At 38.1% G+C, this 22230-nt stretch overlaps 1 protein-coding gene across 1 annotated transcript in view; it reads right to left on the bottom strand.

Annotated features, from left to right (window-relative positions):
* The window catches only part of Ccdc148 (coiled-coil domain containing 148), a 356635-nt gene that overhangs the window by 44506 nt on the left and 289899 nt on the right, over positions 1–22230 (bottom strand). The window contains exon 13 of the mRNA XM_004629903.3: positions 21407–21525. Within this exon, the coding sequence (XP_004629960.2) occupies positions 21407–21525 (119 nt within the window). The remainder of the gene's footprint in view (positions 1–21406; positions 21526–22230) is intronic.

Here is a 22230-nt window from a genome sequence, read left to right as displayed (position 1 = left end):
CCAACAAAAGGGTGCACCGCTATTTTTAATGCTAAATTATTAGTGTTCTTAGTTATGATGATGATACTGTGATATATAGGTCGAGCTTTCTTTCCTTTTAATAATCCATGAAGCTATACTTGGCTCCTCGTAAAAACTCTACTTACCCCTCACCCCATGCTTTCATTTAAAGGTTTTACCACTCATGGTAAAATGATGATTTTTTCCCCTGAATTAGAACATTAAAAATTTAAAATTGTCATTTTTCTAAATGTATCAGTCCCTCAACATTTATCAGCTATTACAATAAAATATCCTAAGATCACTTGATAATTTCTCTGCTCCAGAACTAGAGTTAGTAATTTTTTGTCTAATTAGCCCTGGATCCTGTAGGTAGGAAATAATATTTAGAAATCAACATCTAGCTACAAATTATGTTCATTGGCCCTAGAGTGTCATTCTTTCTAGGCCCTTCCACGTCATCTCTTAAAAGAATTTCTTATGTTTAGTTTCTTTCCATTTAAAAAAAAAATTATTTGTTTGTTTGTTTATCTATTTGGTGTCTTTCTATGCAGCTTGGACTAGTAGCAGTCCTCCTGTCTTAGCCTCTCCAGCACTGGGATTACTGGCATTCACCACCACACCCAGTTTTGGTGGCCAGCTGTGTACAGGGCTGGTATGGCATGTGGTACTGGGGATTGAACCCTGTTCCTTGTACTTGCCAGGCAGGTGCCTTGACTGCCAAGCTATCTTGCTAGCCTTATTTTCCTTTTACTATATCTATCTTACCTTTCAGATATTATGTATTCTTTGAGGTTCTTACACTAGAGAGGCAATATGTTTTTACCCATGTGGGTCTGATTTATTTTATTCAAGAGTATAGATTCTCATTGCATCCATTTATGTATAAAACCCCCAAGTTTATCTTTCTTTATAGCTGAGTAATATTCCATCATTATAAAAATATCACATCTTTTTTATTCATTCTTCAGCTGATGGGCATTTGGGTTGTTTCCAAGATTTAGCTATGACAAATTGTGCTGCTATAAACATGGGTACACATATATCACTGTGGTATGATGTTTTCAGTTCTTCCAGAAAAAAAAAACAACAAAAAAACAGAAGGAGAACAGGTGGGTTGAACAGGACTTCTAATCCTAGTTACATGCCTGTATCTGGTGATCTGAGCAACAAATTTGATGATAACGATATGTAACATAACAATTATTGTTAATTTCCTATTCTTGTTTTGAGATTCTGTATCACCTTTATTGTCTTATGGTGCTTTGTTTTTGTCTTAGTTTATGTTATTTGTTTTTGTTTTTTTCTTCTCTAAATAAAATTATTTATTTATTTACTACAGGGTCTACAGGGTCTCACTACACAGATCAGATTCACAGTGATCCTCCTGTTTTTAGCCTCCCCAGCGCTGGGATGACAGGTGTGTGTGCACCACCACACCCAATCTCAGTTGCTCTCTCAGCATGTGTCAGGGTGTGGGACCAGCATGACAAGCTGGGGATCAAACCCCTGGTCTCTGCATCTGCCTAAGCAGGTGCTTTAATCAGCTAAGCTATCTGGCTGGCCCCCTAAAATAAAATTTTTTTAAAAAAGAAAAAGATTCACAAGTTTTGCTGATGTATTGCATTTGTATGTAATATTAATTTTTGTAATAATATTTTACATTGAGCATTAGTCTTGTTAACAGTAGTATGCTCATTTATATGTTTTATCATATCATAAATATAAAATATCTCAAACTCTCAACATTACCACCACTAATCTAATGACTGAAGCCTGGGATCTCTTTCCAGTACATTTTCCCTTAGAAAACATCCCAACAACATGCACAAACTTTTCAAAAAGATAAGAACCCAAATGTTGATTCTTTCAAGTATATATGCAGGATAATTTGGATAATTGTACTGCTGATCCCTGAAGGTCTTTTGAAAGAAGCAGTTAATGCTTGAATTTTTTTTCTCTTTTTATTCTTCTTTTTAAAAAATGTCCTATAACATTTTTGTTGTCATTGTTTCTTTAACCACTTGTGCATGTTTATGTCTGGTCACCTAAACAACTAATTTGAAGGTAGCTTCATGAAATACAGCAACCATTGTTGAGTTCTTATTACTCTGTTTAGTGAAATTTTGTATCATTTCTAATGCTTTATTTTTTTTTTTTTACTATTTTGTAGTCTTTAAAAAATAAAGAAAAAAATCCTAATGAGGATATAAAGAGCACCATTTTTACAATTTACTTGAAAAAACTTTTGTTTATGTGATTGTGTTATCTCCGTTGGGAGGAGTTATAAAAGAATTATGTGACAATTAGAAAAATCTGAATAGAGATGGGATGTTTTGTTCATTTTCTTAGGCATATAATGGTATGATGAGCAAAGAGATGATAATTCTTTCTCTTATACAAACCATATCAAAAGAGTTGTGAAGTGTCATGATGTCTGCAGCTTTTGGTCAAACGATATGGCAAAACTCAGTGTGTGTGTGTGTGTGTGTGTGTGTGTGAGAGAGAGAGAGAGAGAGAGAGAGAGAGAGAGAGAGAGAGAGAGACAGACAGAGACAGACAGAGACAGAGACAGAGACAGAGACAGGGAAACAAAGAGAATCAGAGACAGAGACAGAGGAAAAACAAATGATGAAGCAAATAAGGACTTGTCTAGTGAAAACATACTCCCTCCAAGAAGAGCTTATAAAGGAAAACTATAGTGATGGAGATGGATACAGGGAAACAGAAATGTATAGTTATCCATGATATTTAAATGGTTGTCAAGTGAAAGACAGTTCCCATTTGTTCTACATGATCATAAGCAATAGAAGAATGATCTATGCATGGAAGCTACTGGAGACATAGCTAGTCTTATTACCATAAGGTTAAAGAAATAAAAAAAGAAAAATTCCATGGCTGCCGAAATATGAAATACACCACTCTGAAAGCAAGTTCAATGTCAGGAGATATATATGTGTTTATAATGCATGAACACCCAGTATGAAAGTTTTGGTTTTGTTTTTTTTTTTCCCCACAGTGTTCTCTTCATTCATAACATGGGGCTGCAGTACAGTGGAATGGGTGAGAAATAGAACCCTGTGCAAGTTCTGAAGAAGAAATAGAACCCTGGCTGCATTGCTCTTGGGGGAACCAGGCCAGGTGCACGGCACCACACCCCTGCTGGCCTGAGGCTCACATTGGGTAGTTGAGCACCATGTCCTTCTTGGCCAGCTCCAGCAGCATGGGGCTGTTGAAGAACTTGCTGATGCTCACCTCCTCACGCAGGCCCTTCCTGCGCCAGATCTTGATCATGAACTCGTGGGCCAGGTGAGGGGCTGGCTGAGGCTCCAAGGGCCGGATGACAATGCTCTTGTCGAGCGGGTCACTGTGCACGATCTGCCAATGGTGGAAGATAGACGTGGAGAAAGCTTGGCCCTGCGTGTGTGTGCGGAGGTCAATCCCAAAGCCAAAAGAGTCGATGGCTGAAATGAAAGCTTTGATGGTGTAGAGAGGGGAGCCTGGAATGGGTGCATCCTGAGTCATGTGCCTCCTGTGTTGGGCCAGGACAGTGTACACGGCAGACACACAGTCTGCGGGTGCCTGTACCTCCACGAAGTAGGAGGGCTCCATCAGATGGGGCATGGCCATGAGGAAGGCAGAGTAGGCAACCCTCTGTGCTGTGTGGATGATCTGACCCCCGCTGCAGTGCAGGGGCTCCTGGGTCACCACAGCACCCAGGATCTTAAACTTCACATTGCGAATCAGCTCGTTGCAGAGGGTCCCCACCTTGGTCCCCCATTGGAAGCCATGCACAATGCTGTCCTTCACAGAGTCAAGGAAGGTCTTGTCCACCTCCGAGGGTAGGGTGCCATCCAGTGGGATGTCGGGCCCAGTGGCATCAGGACCAAAAGCCCAGATGGAGCGGGCAGCCAACAGATCTCAATCATACTTGGTCTGGAAGAAGCTCGCCCAGCTTCTTCCTGCTCCACGTGATCTGCAGTACCTCGTTCTCGATGTCCTTGACCAGCCCCTTCTCCAGAGGTTGGGCGATCACAGTGACATTGTTCTAATTGGGTGTTTCAGTGAAGCACTTGAGAGAAGATGTTTCCACCAGTGTCTCACAGAATGTGACCACCAGGTGTGCCACCTTAATGTCAATCTCTGAGTACATCTTCCACAGGTCATGCATCACATAGTCCAGGTAGAGCTCGCCGGTGCCCAGCATCACATGCTCGCCTGACTCCTCCACCTTGGTGGTGAAAGACGGGCAGCTCTTGTTCTCCTTACAGACCTTCGAGCATCTTGGGCAGCTCTGAGGGGTTGACTGGCTCCATGGCAATCTTGATCACAGATGTGATGCTGAACTTCAAGGGCTGGGAGATCTGAGACTCCTCATGCCTCGGGGCTCTGTAATAGTCACAGTCTTCACAATTGGCTGGTCAACCCCTTCAGTCAGGACCCAGTTACCAGCAGGAACTCGGTTCACCTTGAGGTGGTACCTGACCATGGAGAGCCAGAGGCGGCCCATAATATTATGGAAGTATTGTGAGAGATTCAGACATTAACCTCTATGACCTTTAATGTTTAGTATTGAAAATTTTGAGATGGTATGTTTCATTAAGAATATCAAAGCAAACAGAAATAACAGAAAAAAAAAAGTGAGAAATTCCTTAGTCCTCTAGGTTAACAAGGACAAGTGTGCTTCTTTCAACTATAACAAATCAACCCCACCATTTACCTGGTAGCAGTTTAGTCATAGCCTTTCTTCTTTGTAATGACTCATTATTGTTACTGAATTGCCTACAGTGTGTTGGAAATGAAAGTATGGTGGTGAAAACCGAGATTAACTCTACTTTTCATTGAATTTACTGGAGTTTATTGGAGAAAATAAAAATTTAATCAGTAATTACAATAAAATAGATGTTACTATTGCACAGGGAAAGAACACAGTAATGGGTTTTTGAAATGTGATAATAATTTTCTTGATACTTTTCCCTATGAGATTTTGAGTCTAAATCCCCTTCACTTGAATCTGAATTGGCCTTAAAATTAATTCGACCAGTAGATAACATAGAAGTAACAATGTGTGAATTCCAAAACTAAATCTTGAAAGCCATAAGACTTGCCTTTTTTGATGGAAGATCAACATGCAAAATAATAAACCTTTACTCATAGGAATGAGTGAGGGAGAGGAAGCTCACTAGAGAGGAAGGAGTCACTTGGCCTTCTGACTGGTTGAGGGGCAGGTGCTGGTGTCTCATGCAAAAGGGGAAACAATGAAGGACGAACAGGTTGGACAAGATAATGAATACCTGGAGAAGGGAGAATTTGAAGTTCAAGAAAGCTGGCTCTGTGGGAAATCCTCAGAGACAGCTGGCTGGGCACTGTATACAAGGAGGAGAGTACTGTGGGGCAGGTAGGAAGTGGGGTGGGTAGGAAGTGGTCGAGTAGGGATATCGGTACAGGTCCTCTTACTCCATGTTGAAAGTAAAGGGCTCTGAACACTCTTCCATACTAAAAAATGTTACAGTGTTGGATGGTACTGTTTAAGTTGGAAGGCAGCAAAATCAGTCTTTGGAAATATATCACCAATCAGTTTAGTGGGTGGTCTGAATAAGCGCCAGGCAGCAGAAAGCTGTACCGCTGGTCTAAGCCACAGTGAACACAGTTATGCCACTTGGTTGTATGACTTGGTGGGTTCACTGGTAATTCCAAGTGACCAGAAGGCTTTGGGGAACATGTCAACATCTTAAGTGTTTTTGTCTAGTACAGGCCCTCAAAATTCCATAGTATAGTCATGTTTTATTTGCAAATTGTGATTTTTCTTTAAGAAGTAGTTCTTGCCTTGTTATTTGATCCAGGTAAGCATGAAAGCTATCATTTATCAAGCAGGTAAAATGTGGTAGGCATCTTTGTAAGTGCTTTCCACATTTTGATGTATTTATCCCTCACAAAATTCATAAACAGTCTTACTTTCCCCTTTGTTTTTTCTAGACAAGGGGTAGACTTCTGACCTTAAGACCTTAAGACTCCTGACCAGGTGACAGTAAGATTAGTTATACCTAATGAGCTTGATGTCATCTGAACCAGCTGGCTATACAACTGGGAATTCTAAGCAGTACAAAAGTCACAAAAGCAGATCAGAGGTTAAGACACTGGTAATTTGCAAAAAAGATGGATCACACTCCCAACATGCCACTTTGCCATACTGACATCCCTGTCTTAGTCTGTATCTGTGGCCCATAAGGCATTCTTAATGACTAGCTATCCAGGGAAGAAAAAATGATCCAGTTTTATGGCTGGCTATACATATTCGCTTGCCCCAGACAGCAATAGACTGCTGTGTGGATTGCTGTCTTCAGAGAGGTCCTCGAAAGGGAATAGAGGGGAAATTCTCCTGTGTACGATTTCAAGAGGACATTTCAGTGTTCCTATGGTCAAGGTAAAGGATTTGTCATTGGTGAAAAATAGATATTCAATATATATTTTTTGAGTAAATGAATACATCACAGATAAATAGCATTTTGTGGGCAGTAGCTAATGGTATTGCCAGTTGGTTAAAGACATTAAAGAAACATAATTGAGGATTTGGGACAAGCCTCAGAAAGATTATGTAGATGGACCTGTTGGAACTGAGCCATCATATATGAATACTACAGAGATGGTTTTCAAGAATTAAGAAGGGGGGGGCGGGGAGGTGGCTCAGTGGAATAAGTGCTTCCCTGGCAAGATCAAGGGCCTGAGTTCAATCCCCGGTTCTGCCAAAAAAAAAAAAAAAAAGAATTAAGAAGGGATGATCTGCTACATATATGTCAGTCTTCCTTCTCAGCAGCTTTCCACTTGTTCAGTGGATCAGTGATAAATTTTTTTTTATTAATTTTTTTGAGAAACAAATAGCAATGAGAGTTTCAAAACTGATTAGTAGGGAAGTTTTAATAATTAACACATTGCATATTGTTGTCTTTGTAGTGGTTATTCATAGTATAAAATATTTCTAGTGATGGCAACAGAAGCCATGCATTACCCAGCTACATGGAATTGCCCTTATAAAAGTTAATCTAGTGACTGTCACTTTGAGCTCTTCATATTGTATAATATCAGAGGAAAATTAGCCAGTGTTGACCGGTTACAATACTATTTGGCCTCGCTTTGTATGATGGGTATAGTAAGAGAATTTGAATTTCCACCATACAATAGCAGTGTTAGTTTTGGCATATCTCTTTTTGCAGTGTAAGGAGTAAGGCAATGACCTGGAGAGCAAGGATTCACTACTACCTCATCCAGATGCTGCTGTCCTTACAAGACAGTGAAATGGTCTATTGAAGCCTGAGATACAGACTGAGCCGTGAGACGCTACTTTGTGAGGTTGCTTGCTGTTTTGTAGAGAGTAGTTTTTGGCCTTCAGTTGTGCCCAACATATGGTACCATTTCTCACAAGGTTAGGATATCATTATAGGTGATCAATAACTTGTAAGTACAAGTAGGAATACAATAACTTGTAGGTACAAGTTGGAATAGTATTTTCCACAATTAACCCTTAATCATTTGTAAAATTTTGTTTCCCATCCATGAGACTCTGAGCATGCCTGCTTTACTCCTGTTTCCAGCAGGAGGATAACAATGGGTTTAATGAATCAGTAGCTGATGCATCAGTAGCTTTGGAGCTTATCTTGTCAGTAAGGAATCAGGCAGGCAAGGAGGTTATGAATTGGTTCAAACAATGGACTTATCATGGGGATAAAGCTGCTATTATTTAGCAGAGGTAGGGTGAAGTAGATGGAATTTAACCTTGGAAACTTCTGGTATTGCATGCCTAGTGACAAAATGTAACTCTGTATAAGTGATCCCTCTAAAATTAAGGTAGAAGTCAAACTTTTGGGTAGAATTTATTAAGTTGAAATGTTAACTAAAAGAAAAAGCATATATGATCCATAGTTAAGAAGGTAAATTTTACATTTGAGTTGTGATTTTGACCATTTACTGGACCAAGGACAATTTACAGAAGAAACATATTCACCTTTTTTGCTCCGAATGCCCTCAGGGGTGGTTTGGCAGGCTGGAGTGTTGTGGGGATCGAACTACAGCAACCTGAGGCTGACAGCTTTGTGGAAGCAGCCACTTAAACAACTGAGCTAAGGCCAGGCCCCCATATTCACCTTTAATGTGTTGTACATATTTTATTTTTGTCCACTTCTTCTACCTCCCTTTTTATTAATTATTTTATAGGATGTGTCATTACTAGTTATAAACTTGAAAATTTGGTGCATAGGTTGTGAAATAGAAGAGTTCTCAATAGGACTAGAACATAACTGGACAAAAAAATGACTGAGTTGATTCCTTTTTGGAATGGCATAAACATGTCTTAGATTGTAAAATATAAAACTGCAATATTAGTAAAAGGTAATTTTCTGATAGTTCTAAGAAAAGTATGTGGGCTGGGAAAGTAACTCAGTGGAAGAGCTCTTGCCTACCATGCATGAGACCATGGGTGAGATCCCCAGCACCAAAACCAACCAACAAATAACCTAAGAGGGGTTATGTTGATTTTTCCAACTGAAGTTGTAGACTGGGTCTAGGGATATAGCTCAGCAGCATATGTGTCTGCCTGGCAAGTACAAGGCCCTGAGTTCGATTCCCAGTACCCCCACACCAAAAAAAAGTTGTAGATTGTAGAAGGCATTCTTTTTTTCCTGGAAGAAATCTCTATAGTAAGCCAAAGTCTAAAACTCACTTTCCTGGCCTCCTTCTCACTGCAGTATGAGCGTGAGCCTTGAGGTCGGCTCATCAGATGCTCCACTTAGAAGCCAGTGCCATTTAGACTTCCAGTGACCCTTACATTTGTAAAATGTAAGGAGACAGCCGAAGAACAGAGAGCTGTGGTGTCCAGTGGTCAGTGGTTGAACTTGTAGGAAAATTAATTCTGTAGAGGAAGTTGGTTACAATTTGAACTCTTTCCTAGCTTCCCAGTCTCTTTTTTTCCCAAACTTTCTCTAAACATGAGTCTATAGCCTTACTGATAATTCTTTGAGCTAACAGAACATTCTTCAAATGAACATTTTTTACTGCAAAATTTGGCTCAGAATGATTTATGTTGTTTTAAAACTACAAGCCTAGACAGTAAGTACAAAGATATTGGACTACAAGTTTCCTAAGATTCCTCTAAAGAACTGTAAAGACTGTAATCATATGACTCTATAAAACACATAATACAACATATAAAGAAAATAGTCCAGATTACAAAGCATGATCCTTTCCTTCCTTACAGATGTCTGTTTGCATGCATGCACATGCACGTGTGCATGTGCATGTGTGTGTGTATGTATGTATGGTGTACATATGCACAATGGTGGTTCCAAAGCAAGGACAAAAATCAAATGTTTGCAGCTCCACTGCATCCACCACAACAGCGACATCTTGTCAAAGCTCCCATTACATCTTCGCCAACCCATGGTGCTTTATGCTTTATTTAACCATACCTACTGAATTTCTACTTATCCTTCCTTATAGCTTTATAAAATCTTCATAAATGTTATGACTACAAGTTCAGTATCTCTTTATCTAAAAGAGCTTAGCAAAACTTCACAGTAATTTGCCTTACTAGTGTAGACACCCATATGGCACACAGTGACTGCCTTCATTTCACTCACAAAGTACCATGTGAGGCACTGAACGACAGAGTCCTTCTGTGTTAAGGAAGACCATCGGATCTAGTACCCCTCCAAATTGGGACAGTGGCAAATGAGAGAAAGGCAATGTAGTCTCGGGAGAATTAAATGCTAAAAGAAAAACTTTGAAGTATCCATCGCATTAACTATTGACCAAAATAAAATTCTGTTACTGGGAAGCAGAAATCTGATAGGATTTATTCTAAGAAAGATCACAATATTTATTTGTCCAGTTGCTATCCCAGATTCTGTCAATTCATTGACATGTCCACTGAAAACAAAAATAGTGGCGGGCATTGAGGAATGCAGCAATGCTGGTTTTATACTTAAAAATGCAGTCCTTAATAAAGGACTTCTGAAAATCAGTGTCTTCCACCAAAACCACATACCTGCTGACAATTTATGACCTGAACAAGTAAATACAACAGATAGGCCAATTTGTCAAACAGTAGAAATCTAACTTGTCTTTTTAATGAGCCATAATTTTAAAAATTGCAGCAAAGTTTTTAAGAATAAAATGAAAACACCCCAAACTACCAACAAAAAGACATTCTTCAATTGTTCATGGTTTGGAAGAGATCATGTATGTACAGCCAGACTTGAACACATGAAGAACTAAATCATTGCTCAAGCCCTCTAGAATGACCTTCAACTGTGCCGTGTCTACCCATCTGGTACTCTGCCCACTGGCATAAGCTTGATTTATTTTTACATTAAAATGATTATATGTTGCTTTGTTAATAAATTTCTTAGCCACCCTTTGTAAATCATGCTTCCTCAACTAAACTCAATGTAAGAATTAGTACAATTATACTGGAATAATCTGTGTATCCACGCCCCAAAATGTAAACATTCACACCACACAATTGGCTTTGTTATCCTTATGAGTAGGGTAAAAGTATTTGTCATTATGCTATAGACAAAATTACCTCAGTGGATTGGAAAAGAGAATGCTGTTTATCTGTGAGGTCCCATTCAGTCTTTTAAACTAAGGCTAAATTGCAAAGCATTTCTAAATGCACTTAAAGGACAAAATAGTTTTACTAAAAACTATATTTATTTAATGGCTCACAGTGATCCTTGAACTATACATCATTTGGCACATTTACTTGAAATGGGGATTTGGCTGACAGAGATTTAATGAACAAGAGCATTTCCATCAGTTTGGGGAAATCTCATGCTGAGAAGCAAGGACATAACAAGTGTCTATAAAGTTTCTGATTAAGACACTTTACTAGACATACTTTAAAAATTCTCAAACACTAGATAAGTTCCAAATACCTTTGATGTCCTCCAATGCAACATGCTCAAATTTGCAGTGTTAAGAAAAGACATGGAAAATAGAGAAAAACATCTGGTTTTGCTACTTAGAAAATGCAATAACTGTCAGTACTCTGATGTTGGCAAGCACCCCAAACACACTCTAGATTAGCAAAGCCAATTTAGGCAGCTGGCACTAATCTCTTTCTTCCCAAATGGTCATTGACATTTTGAACTTCAACTGTTTGTTGCTTTACAACACAGAAAAATGACAAAATTCTGGGGAAAATGGCTTACCAATAACTCTTTTTACTGTAGGAAGCAGTGTTTTCGCCATCTTAAACACATGTAGCTCACTAGATGTAGAGGTGCATACCTGTAATCCCTGTACTTGAGAGGCTAAGGCAGGAAAATCACTGTGTGTTTGAGGCCAGTTTGGGCTACAGAGTGAGTTCAAAGTCAGCCTGAAACACATGGTAAAGCCCTGTCTCACTTACACAGGCAGACACACACAGAGTTTCACAGGCACTGGCTTCCAAGTGAAGTATTTAATGCACTGAACTCAGGTCATATGTTCTTGCTCTAGCTGCAAAGGAAGCTAAGAGGGCTAGGGAGATGGCTCAGTAGAATAAGCACTTCCCTGGTAAGCTCAAGGGCCTGAGTTCAATCCCCAGTTCCACAAAAAAAAGGCTAAGAAAGTAAGTATTGGACTTTGGCTTATAGCAGCGATCTCTTCAAAAGAAGAAGGAGTCTCATTGCTAAGGAGAAAAAACATGTATATATAAACATGTAAAACATGTATATAGAAAGTCTGATAGCGTTTTTTTAAGGCTAGCAGAACCTAAAGGTAGACCAGTGATCCATACCACCATCGCTGGGAGGCTACTATGGTGTATCCTGTACTCCACATGCCCCTCCCAGTCCTGTACTATCTGATATGGTATCCATGAATTATATATGAGGCTGTCCTGCAGCTGAAATGTGACTAGTCCAAAATGAAACTCACAGAAAGTGTATATATACCAGGTTTAAAATATTTATTATGAAAAAATAGATAACAGCCCAGTAATAACTTTTATTATGGCATACTGAAATTGTAGTATTTCTTTAAAGTATGCTAGCTTAAACAAAATATACCATTGAAGTCCATTCCCCTGTTTCTTTTTATTTTTCTTTAATTTTAAAAATTATTTAAGTTTATTAATTCACTTTTAATTTTTATTTATTTATTTATTTATTTTGCGGAACCGAGGATTGAACTCAGGCCCTTGTGCTTGCCAGGCAAGCGCTTATTCTACTGAGCTATGTCCCCAGCCCCTAAATTTTTAATTTTTATATAAAAAATAAAAATATTAAAATATTTTTAAATAAAAGTAAAAAATGTGTTATGTTCATAACTTTCATATAATTGACAACATAGAGAGCAGTAAAGATTATTGTGCATGTCACATATACACATATCAGAAAGTCTCATTGAATTAAAAAACAAAATGAAGGCTCACAGTCGTCTGAAATGTACTCATAGGATTTTAGGATTTATTTTATTTTATTTTATTTTTAGGATTTGATAAATAACAAGAAGTGTGAAATTTCTGGGGCCGGGGAGATGGCTCAGTGGAATAAGCGCTTCCCTGGCAAGCGCAAGGGCCTGAGTTCAATCCCCGGTTCCATAAAAAAAAAAAAAAAAAAGAAAGTGTGAAATTTCAGACCACAGCAGTGTTAAAAACAGAAGAATGATAAATACAAGAGCACAGATTTTTACACTAAAACCAATGAAAGCTACATGACCAAAATCCAAACCTAAACATTAATACAAACAAAGATAAAAATTCAAAATCAAGAAGCACATTGGAGGACAAATAAAGATCTACCCATTACATAACTACTTTAAAGAAATATCTGGAGCATAACACAAAAAGTGATATTTACCAATAAGATTTCTTAGTTTTCTTGTATCTTCTCTAGAATTAAAAGAGAATTTGCCATTTAACAGTGAGAATGTGATTTAAATGACTTTTTCTTTAAAATAATTACAGAATTTGAGAACAATGTACAGATGCTTATTTCATAGATGTATTCCAAAACTAAGATGTATAGTACGAAATACCTTTTTTTTAGTACATGATTTCTCTAATTTCTCCACATTCAAAATGATAAGGACTTTGGCAGCATCTACACTGAATTCTAATCTTGCAGAAAACTCATTTCTAAGTCAAAGCCTTAAAGCCAGGACAAAGCATTATTTATGATTCATGAAAACAATTGTGTTCCTGAGGCACTAATCATAGAACTATTGAAGTTACCATCTGGAGAGATGTCAATTGAAAGATGAAGTCTTATACAGCATATTGTTGGATTTTGCTTTCTAATGCACCCTGCCAGTCTATTTCTTTTAATTGATGAATTGAGTCTGGTTACATTGATGGTTATAATTGAGACGTACTGACTTATGTTTGACATGTTATTTACCTGCTCTTTCCATTCTCATTCATGGAGTTGTGGTCATTTTGCTCCCTCTCTAGAAAATCTTTTAATAGTCTGTGTACAGTTGGCTTTGTCATCATGAAATTCTTTAGTTGTTCTTTGTCATGGAAGTATTTCACTTCTCCATTAAACTTGAGAGTTTTGCAGGGCATAGCAGTCTGGGTTGGAATTTGTTTTCTTGCAAGATTTGTAGTACTTTGTTTCACGCTCTTCTTGATTTGATGGTTTGTGAAGAGAAATCTGCCATTATTCTGATGAGTTTTCCTTTAAATGTGATCTGTTTCTTTTCTCTAGCGTCTTTTAGTATACTGTTCCTGTGCTGAATTTCTGGGATCTTGATTATTATATGTCTAGGTGTGGTTTTAATCTGGTTGATGTTATTTGGAGTTCTATATGCTTTGGTTACGTGAATGTCAGATTGTTTCCCCATATTTGGGAAGTTTTCTGCTATTACTTCTGCCCATATTCTTTTTATATCATTTGTATTGACTCCTTCTTTCTCACTGATGTGTATTAGTCTTATGTTGTTCATCTTTGCATTGTCTTGCAGATGTTGAATTATTTTTTCCTGCATCCTAGTTGTTTTAAGAGATCTTTTAATTGCAACAGTGTCTTCAAGATCTGAAAGTCTATTTTCACTTTCATTCAAATGGTTTTGCCAGGATTTTAATTTCCTGAACATCACTTTGAATCTGCTTCTTGCATTCTATTTCTTTTCTATATTGCTCATTCAAGGATTCCATCATTTTGCTATTCTCCTCTATTTTTTATCAGTGTTTTCTTTAGAAGCACTTAGTAATTCTTTCATTATAGTTATCATTTCTTTTTTTTACTTCAGAAATAATTTCTAATCTGATTTCCTCTATACCTTTTTGTAGTTATTACTTTACTTCAGACTCTATTATTTCAGAGATTTCAGGTGTGTGCTTTCCAATTTCTTTTATACTATTGTCTCCTGCATTTGTTCTGGGTGCTCCTTCTCTTTGTCATTTTGTATAGCACTGTCTTGTGAACTTTGGTGTAGAGTTTTGTTGCAGTTATTACTTTAGTATCAGATCTGCAGTTAACAAGTTCAAACTCACCCAGATGAGTGTGAGTTGGGTCTGGCTGTTGTGCTCCAGTTCTTTCTGCTGCAGCTCTTGAAAGTAAACCTGCTGTGCCACTCTGGCAAGATGTTCTGCTCCTGGATTAGCTGGATGGGTCTTGCCTCTAGCCTGTCTGCAGGGAGTTCTTTCCCAGGGTTCCACACCAGGCCTGTCTGATGGAAGAAGTTACACACACACACACACACACACACACACACACACACACACACACACACCTGGCCTTGGTACTGGCTGGAATGAGGATCTGGTGGGTGGTTAGGTGATTCCCCACACACACTGGGGCTGGGCGTTGGCTCGAATGAGGATCCTGTGGCTAGCGGGCAGTCTCACACACTCACCAGGCCTGGGAGTTGGCTGGAATGAGGGGCCCTGGGCTGTCCTACTCACACACCTGGCCTGGGTGCTGGCTGGAATGAAGATCTTTTTTTTCAGATGTGGCTACCAGAAAATTTAAAATTACTTATGTGGCTCACATACTATTTATGCTGGACAGTACTGTTTTATGTGCTGGGGAGGGAGAGGACATTGAAGACCCAGAGGAGAGGCAGAAGATGCTGGCAGACCAGGAAGTCCACTCTCAGCTCGGAAGAGGCTGCCTTGGGACTAGCTGGGATTACAGTCTGATCCTTACCCCAGGAAAAGATGGCCTGAACCGAGGCTGTGCTGGAAGGAAAGCACTTGAGATGCTCTTACACAAAAGTTTGCATCTCTCTGCTCTACCCTGCATAAGGAGGGCTCGTAGGAAAACTCAGATCAGTTGCAGAAAAACTGCAAAGTTGCTATTCTTCATACACTTGGGACTACTGAGAGGATTCAATCTCAATACAAACTAATGTCTTTTGTAGAATTGATTCCATACTTCATATAAATTGTAAAACTTGCTTTCTTTAACCATCATGAATACATTAGTATTAATCTCTTGTCAAAGGGGGAAAATTACCTTGCTTTGCAAAACATTTGAAAAGTAGTATCAAAATGGAACACTCTTTAGCAATAAAAAGGGAAAAATCAGTGATGTATTCCTTGACATAGGTAAGCCTTAAACACATTACACAAAGGGACAAGATCCATATACATTCCATTTGCCTATAATTTCCAGAAAAGGAAAATCTGTTTTGGCTGAAATAGATTAGTTATTTGCAGCCAGAAGTAGAGCGATGGCAATGATCTGTAGGCGATCATTTTGTGGAATGTAGGCAGAGATACACAGAAAAGAAAACAAAGCCCACAATATTCAAGTGTATTTGTTGTCAAGTAAAGCAGACTGAAACAAAAACTCATATACAAACAATGAACTTATCATAGGTTTTAAAATTACACTCTTAAAATTTGTGAAATAAGTTGTTCTTCAACAATAAAATGTATTAAATGTTTACAAAGTGTTTGGCAGTTTCCAAAAAAGCATGCTGAGTTTTTGCATATGTTTAGGAAAAGATGTGGAGAGTGAAGAACTGAAATGAAAAAATGATGTCACATTTCATAAGCACCCTGATATCCACCCATGTACTGTTAAACAGCAAAACTAAAATCAAAGCTACTTAGATATTAGATCATCAAAATGTCATTTCAAATTTTGTGGAATGTAGGCAGAGATACACAGAAAAGAAAACAAAGCCCACAATATTCAAGTGTATTTGTTGTCAAATAAAGCAGACTGAAACAAAAACAACTAAAGATTTCAACCAAAAGGCCACAAAAACTCATATTCAAGATTATATTTCTTTTTTTGTCTTCTCTCAAACTATCTCCCTTGAAATAAGTCACCAAAGTGAACTAATGCAAATACTTTATCAATATTTGTCAGATTTCATATCCCTTCTCATCCCTACTGAAATTTTCTTAGGGTAGAAATCTTTTTTGCAGACTATACTGAAAGAAACTTACTTGGCTTCTTGGTTACCAATTTCTGCCTATTCCAAAATAATTTCCTATTTTCACCAGAAAAATCTATAAAACATTGTGAAAGCTCTCTGAAAAGGATAGAACTAGAGAGCTATCTCAGAAGCACATGCTTACACTGTAGAATAAATTTGATGTATGTGTTAACTCTGAATGAGATTTTAATGCAAAAAGCCAACAGGATTTTTGTTTCATATATTTATTTATTTATTTATTTTTATTTTTAAAAAATGTATTTAGTACAGGGCCTACAGAGTCTACAGGGTCTCACTATGTAGGCTGGACTCATAATGATCCTCCTGTTTTCAGTCTCCCAAGTGCTGGGATTACAGGTGCGCGCCAGTCTCAATCTCTATCTCAGTGTACCCCAGGGGCAGGGCTGGCACAGCATACCAGGGATTGAACCCTGGCCACTGGGCTATGCCTAAGCAAGCTCTTTAGTCCTCTGAGCTATCAAGCCAGCCCTCCAACAGGATTTTTAGATGAAATTTGATTTAAGAATAACTATCTTTGAAAACAATAAGGGGCAAACATTTGTTCTACTAGATAGCAAAACAGAATGATTGAAACAGCATGGTATCACATAGAAATATAAATATAGATCAGCTTTCATTTAAGCAAATCAAGAGTTCATATGGGTATAAAAGTATAATTAGAAATATAATAGATAATAAATATTGTATTTCAAATAAGTGGGTAAGAATGAATCATTAAGTAATCATTATTGAGATAGTTGACTACCTAATTAGAAAAAATGGAATTCAGACACTTAGCTCACATCATTCATGAAAATAAATTCCAGATGGCTACAGAGCTGATTTTTAGGAAAGGTATACCTACTATACATTTGTTTAAAAGAAAGGTAGGTTTATTTACAGGGATCCTATGTATCACTGTGAAGTTTTGCTTTATAAAAATGACTCTTGGCCAGAGGTATACGTAGAATGGTGCTTAGTGTTGTCTCTGTTTGCCAAACTTTGTGCCACGGTTCCGAAGAGGAGCTTTTCCCCAAGCTGTCCACTGGAAACAGAAGCTTCTGTGTACTCTCCTGCCAGAGGAGGCCACCTTTTCTAACTGGAACAAAGACCTTCTATGCTAGCAGCAACAAATAACAGTCCGTAGTAAGCAGGCAATTTGTATATGTGTAAGTGCTTCAAAAAGTGACACACAAGCATGGCCCCAAGTCACACACTGACTGTCTCATCCCTCAGGTAAGGGCATTTGAGACAAAGCTTTGGAAAGGGAGAGGCCCTCACGAGGGGATTAGTGCCCTTATAAGAAAAAACAACATCAGTGACCTCTGGAAAAGAGATTGCATGAAGGTGGTGATCAACGAGCAACCTGCTTTTATGTTTTTGCTTTAATTTAAATGTTTTAATTTTTATCAAGGCATTTATCAGAATGCCTTCACTGTTACATGTGCTACATGAAATATTTTAAAAGCTTAAATATTTTTAGAAAAAATTATGGCAGAGGCATCACACGTTTTAAAAATGTTAAGTGATAGGAATCACTTATATTTAATGAATACTTATGTTCCAGGACAATATGTTGCATTCATTAGATCTTTGCAACAATCATATAAGTACATAGTATGTATGTATGTATGTATGTATGTATGTATGTATGTATGTATGTATTTTTGTATCAGGAATTGAACTCAGGACCTCATGCCTGCCAGGCAGGCACTTGTACCATTCAGAGGTATTCCCAGCCTTGAGTAGAGTATTTGTAACTTCATTGTACAAACAAAAAATTGAAGCACTGAGGTTAAATAACTTACATGTGTATGACCTATGAAGTATAGAGCTAAAATCCTAATGTTAACTATCTGATTCTAGAGCCTGCCCTCTTACCCTCAATAGCATATGGAAAAACAAACATAAGGATTTAGGAAATTAAATGGTGAGTGGAAACTTTGTTAGAAACAATTTCAATAAAACAAAAAGGGCAACAGAAATATTGCAACTGAGAAAAGAAATTCAATAAACTAAATTACTATATCTTTTTATTATATTCAATCGCATGAAACTGCTAATACTCAATAATCTTTCACCTCCAAAGGTAAATTTTATATTGTTCAGCTATTAGATTATTTATGAATGTCATCTTTAGGAATTCTAATCTTTAAAACTACAAAGAGGAAGTAAATGACAAGCTTTCAAACCCTCAAGGCTATGTGTGCGTACCCTGAAGACAGAACTGGAAACTATTTCAAACCTTCTTATTTTGACATAAAAATGTGCTTCCAGTTAAAATAGCAAGTAGGAATTTTGTGAATTGTATTTCACTATGACAGGAAAATGTTTTTAACCAGTCAACCAAAGTTCTCAGTGCCAAGATGGCTACAAAGGAGCACAATTTCTGGTTATTGTCAGAAGCAAAAGCTATCAGCAATTTTTATGAGTTGAACTCCATATCCCTTAATCACAGAAAAAGGACTATACTGCTGTTTGCAATATCACAATTCTCCTGAGACTTATTCCTCGGATACATCCTGATATTTGAACACCTTTCCTCACTGATTTCCCATCATCACGCTGGCGCTGGGCCTGCAATGATCCAACTCTGCAGTACTTCATCACAGGAGTTGAGCGTAATAGATCACTGGCCCTTAAAAGCTGATCAGCTCATGTAGCCTTCAGATGCTATCCAGTTCAATGTTCCAGAGGACAAAACACAGCCTCATGGAGATGAAATGACCTGACTTTCTCAAGGTCATACACTAGCTAAAGCAGAGTTAAGAATAAAAGCCTGCTCTATGCCTCCTAGTCATTAGTACTTTTTGCTATGCTGTAAGGGCTATTTCTTTTTCCTGTTATATAAGCAGATTAATCTGATTTTCTTTTTCTTCTATTCAGCTGAAGTTCTGAATCAGCTAATCTTGATAATTACGGGGACAGGAAGCAAAAGACTGAAATGACTCTGTAATCAAAGCAGCTCCCTGCTACGAGGGATGATTCTATTAGAAGCATGTCTCTTAATGCTGGGACTCCACATCTGTTCTGTTTTGCCCACCCCTTTTAATTCCTGCAGCTTTCTTTTCTTTTCCCAGAATAGTTGTACACTGCCCAACCAGTATTTTGACCCCTGCCTTTCCCTAGCCCCTCACTATTTCGCTTTTGAGGGCTTTTCTATTTCCCTGTTCCTGAAGCACCGCATGGCCCATGTTCTGGGGTCTGCGTGGATACTGGACTGCACTTGTTGGTCTGGGTTCCTGTGGGTTGCCTGACCTCCTAACCTTGAGCCTTGCTTTCAATGTATTTTTGTTCTCTCAGCAGATGATGCTTAACTCTACAGCTCTAAACTGCATGGTAGACTGGGCGTGGGGGTGCATGCCTGTAATCCCAGCTCTTTGGGAGGCTGTAAAACAGGTGGATCCCTATGAGTCCAATCTAGTAGTGAGACCCTGAATACCCTCTGGACCCTTCTCTAAGATACAAAAAAAAAAAAAAGAAAAAAAAAAGTGAGATCTAAACTGCATGGTAAATGTCATTTTCACCTAGAATATCTTTAGGAATAGCTAACATTTATCTGTAACTTCTGATTGACTCTGGAATCTTGGTGACTAAAATTTCAAATAATTGTCACAAAGGATACTTCCTAGCTATGAGTGAAAATGTCATATAACATTGTTATGTCTTCTAACGTTATATAAGTTCGAGCGGTAATTTTATAATAGGTTTTAATTTTTAGGGCCCTTTCAGTTTCACTCCAAAATTAAACAGAAAATAATGAGAGTTTGGGGCAATTGTCTCATCATGTCTAATTTAGACCAATACATTTGAGATGCCTACTACTCAAAGAAAACTTACGGTGTGCAATTTGAGCTATGAAATGAGAGCTGTGGAAAGACAACTAGGAGCTAGTTAAATGAGAAAGCTATGCAAATTACCAACTTATTGTCTCTCAGCTCTACATCCACCCTTCATTATCAGCTGTGTGAAAATAGAGTGGGATTCTCCATATCTCCTTGAAGCCAGCAAAAGTATTTCACTGCATCAGAAAAGGGAAAGGACACTGCAATACTGAAGGGGATAATTGGTGTCATGTTTGTCCTTGATGTTCCAATAGCAATAGAAAGTTATTCTTTTCTCATCAAATTTCAGAGGTATGTCATGAACAGATTTCTGTTGAGTTTTGCAACCTTCCAGCAGTGACATTCCAGCCCAGGCCTGCCTGTACCCAGGTAGGGTACCTCTAGCTTGACCAGTGTCTATGAACATGCTCCAGCTTCCCTACCCAAGAGCTTCTCACCACGCACAGGGCCAAGACCACAGCTTCTCCATGAGGTCCAAATCTCAGCCAAGGAGAGAGTGGCACAGTTGTGAACCTGTCTCTTCCAGCCCTTGGACAGCGCCTGGAGTCATCCACGCTGCTTTGCACAACAGGAATTTCCTGGTAAAGTTTCTAATTCTCAATACTAACCTTTTCCTGTTCAAATTACAATGCTATCTGCATTTTCTGTTTGGCCCTGACTGATACAGTAATCTTGGAAAAATAATGTAAAAAACGAGGAGATTTGACTGTTTAATCTCAAATGTCCTTTCTAGCTCTAAAATTATGATTCTAAAACATTTTTCATAACTGGAGTGAATAAGTATATTATGAGGACTGACCGGCTCTGAACTGTCTCTCCCAGCCTCAGCCACAGTAAACAAACCTTTCTGCCTATAAAAATAATGTTTTCCTCCTGGGTCAAAAACATTCAGTTGCAGCAGCATCCAGCATCACTTCATGCATGCAGTGGGCAATCAAATGCTATAAAGCCCTCAGTGAGAGCTTTACCTAGGAAGCGATCTGAGGAACAAAATGGAAAACTGGAGGTTTATGTATGAAAGGGAGAGTTTAAAATACATTATAGAAATCACTTTATCCATTTGAGAATATAAATATTGAATGGATACATTAAGTATAAAAATGTTCCCCTTGATACTGTTTATCTTAATACATCATGGAAGATTCCATTCACAGCCTCCATTATCATACAGTTCCAAATCTCTCTGTTACCTTTCTCTGTCTTTTATTGATTGTTCAGCCAGTAATTTCTTCAGTTCTTCTAGACGCTGAAGATCTCTCATTTCCATTTCTTGCCATTTCTGTTCTTTCTTAGCCCAGTATTTTCTTATCTATTTCATAAATGTTACATAAAAATTAAATTAACAACAGATATAAACAAGGGGGAAAGCTATAACATAGCCATTGATTCATATAGCAAAGACTGAATGTAGATGGCATTTTATCTTTTTCATTTTTATAACTGCCTATAACACATTGGCAACAGAAAAAAATAAATTAAAGCACAGAGGTACATGTCCTGGCAAATGTCACTTGTGCCGAGTCCCCAGGTTTTAATCTATGGCTCAAATAATTGGCTTTCAGGGAACCATAGTAAAAGCATGTCACTGTCTCTAAAGTGTATGATCTACCTGTTACTCAAGAATATTTTTATCCTCTTATGGTAATGCAGTCCTTAACAAATATAGTACTGAAACTATTTTTACTTTAAAAGCATGGGTTTATTTATGCTAATGGACAGCAGGATATTGTAAGTTTTATGTCTCTGGGGAAGTGGCAGGAGGTAAGTGGTCGGAAGGAGGAAAAGAACAAATTAGTAAGGTTGTGGTGTATGGTCGTCCTGGTTTACATGGTTAAATAAAGGTCAAGCTTATCAAGATCAAAGAGCTGAAAGCATTGTTCTTCCCAGGCCTATTTGGCCTCTTTCCTCTGGAAATAGAGGCAAAGTAAGAGAACTGAGGTGGATGGGTACTGTTTTCAGGGAGACCAAAACCATTACCCAAGACTTCACTGTGTCGAGCAATTGAAGTGCATGT

The sequence above is a fragment of the Octodon degus genome, unplaced genomic scaffold (assembly GCF_000260255.1).
Source record: "Octodon degus isolate 3935 unplaced genomic scaffold, OctDeg1.0 scaffold00032, whole genome shotgun sequence".
Taxonomy (NCBI): Eukaryota; Metazoa; Chordata; class Mammalia; order Rodentia; family Octodontidae; genus Octodon; species Octodon degus.
This window is presented reverse-complemented; position numbering and strand designations above follow the sequence as displayed.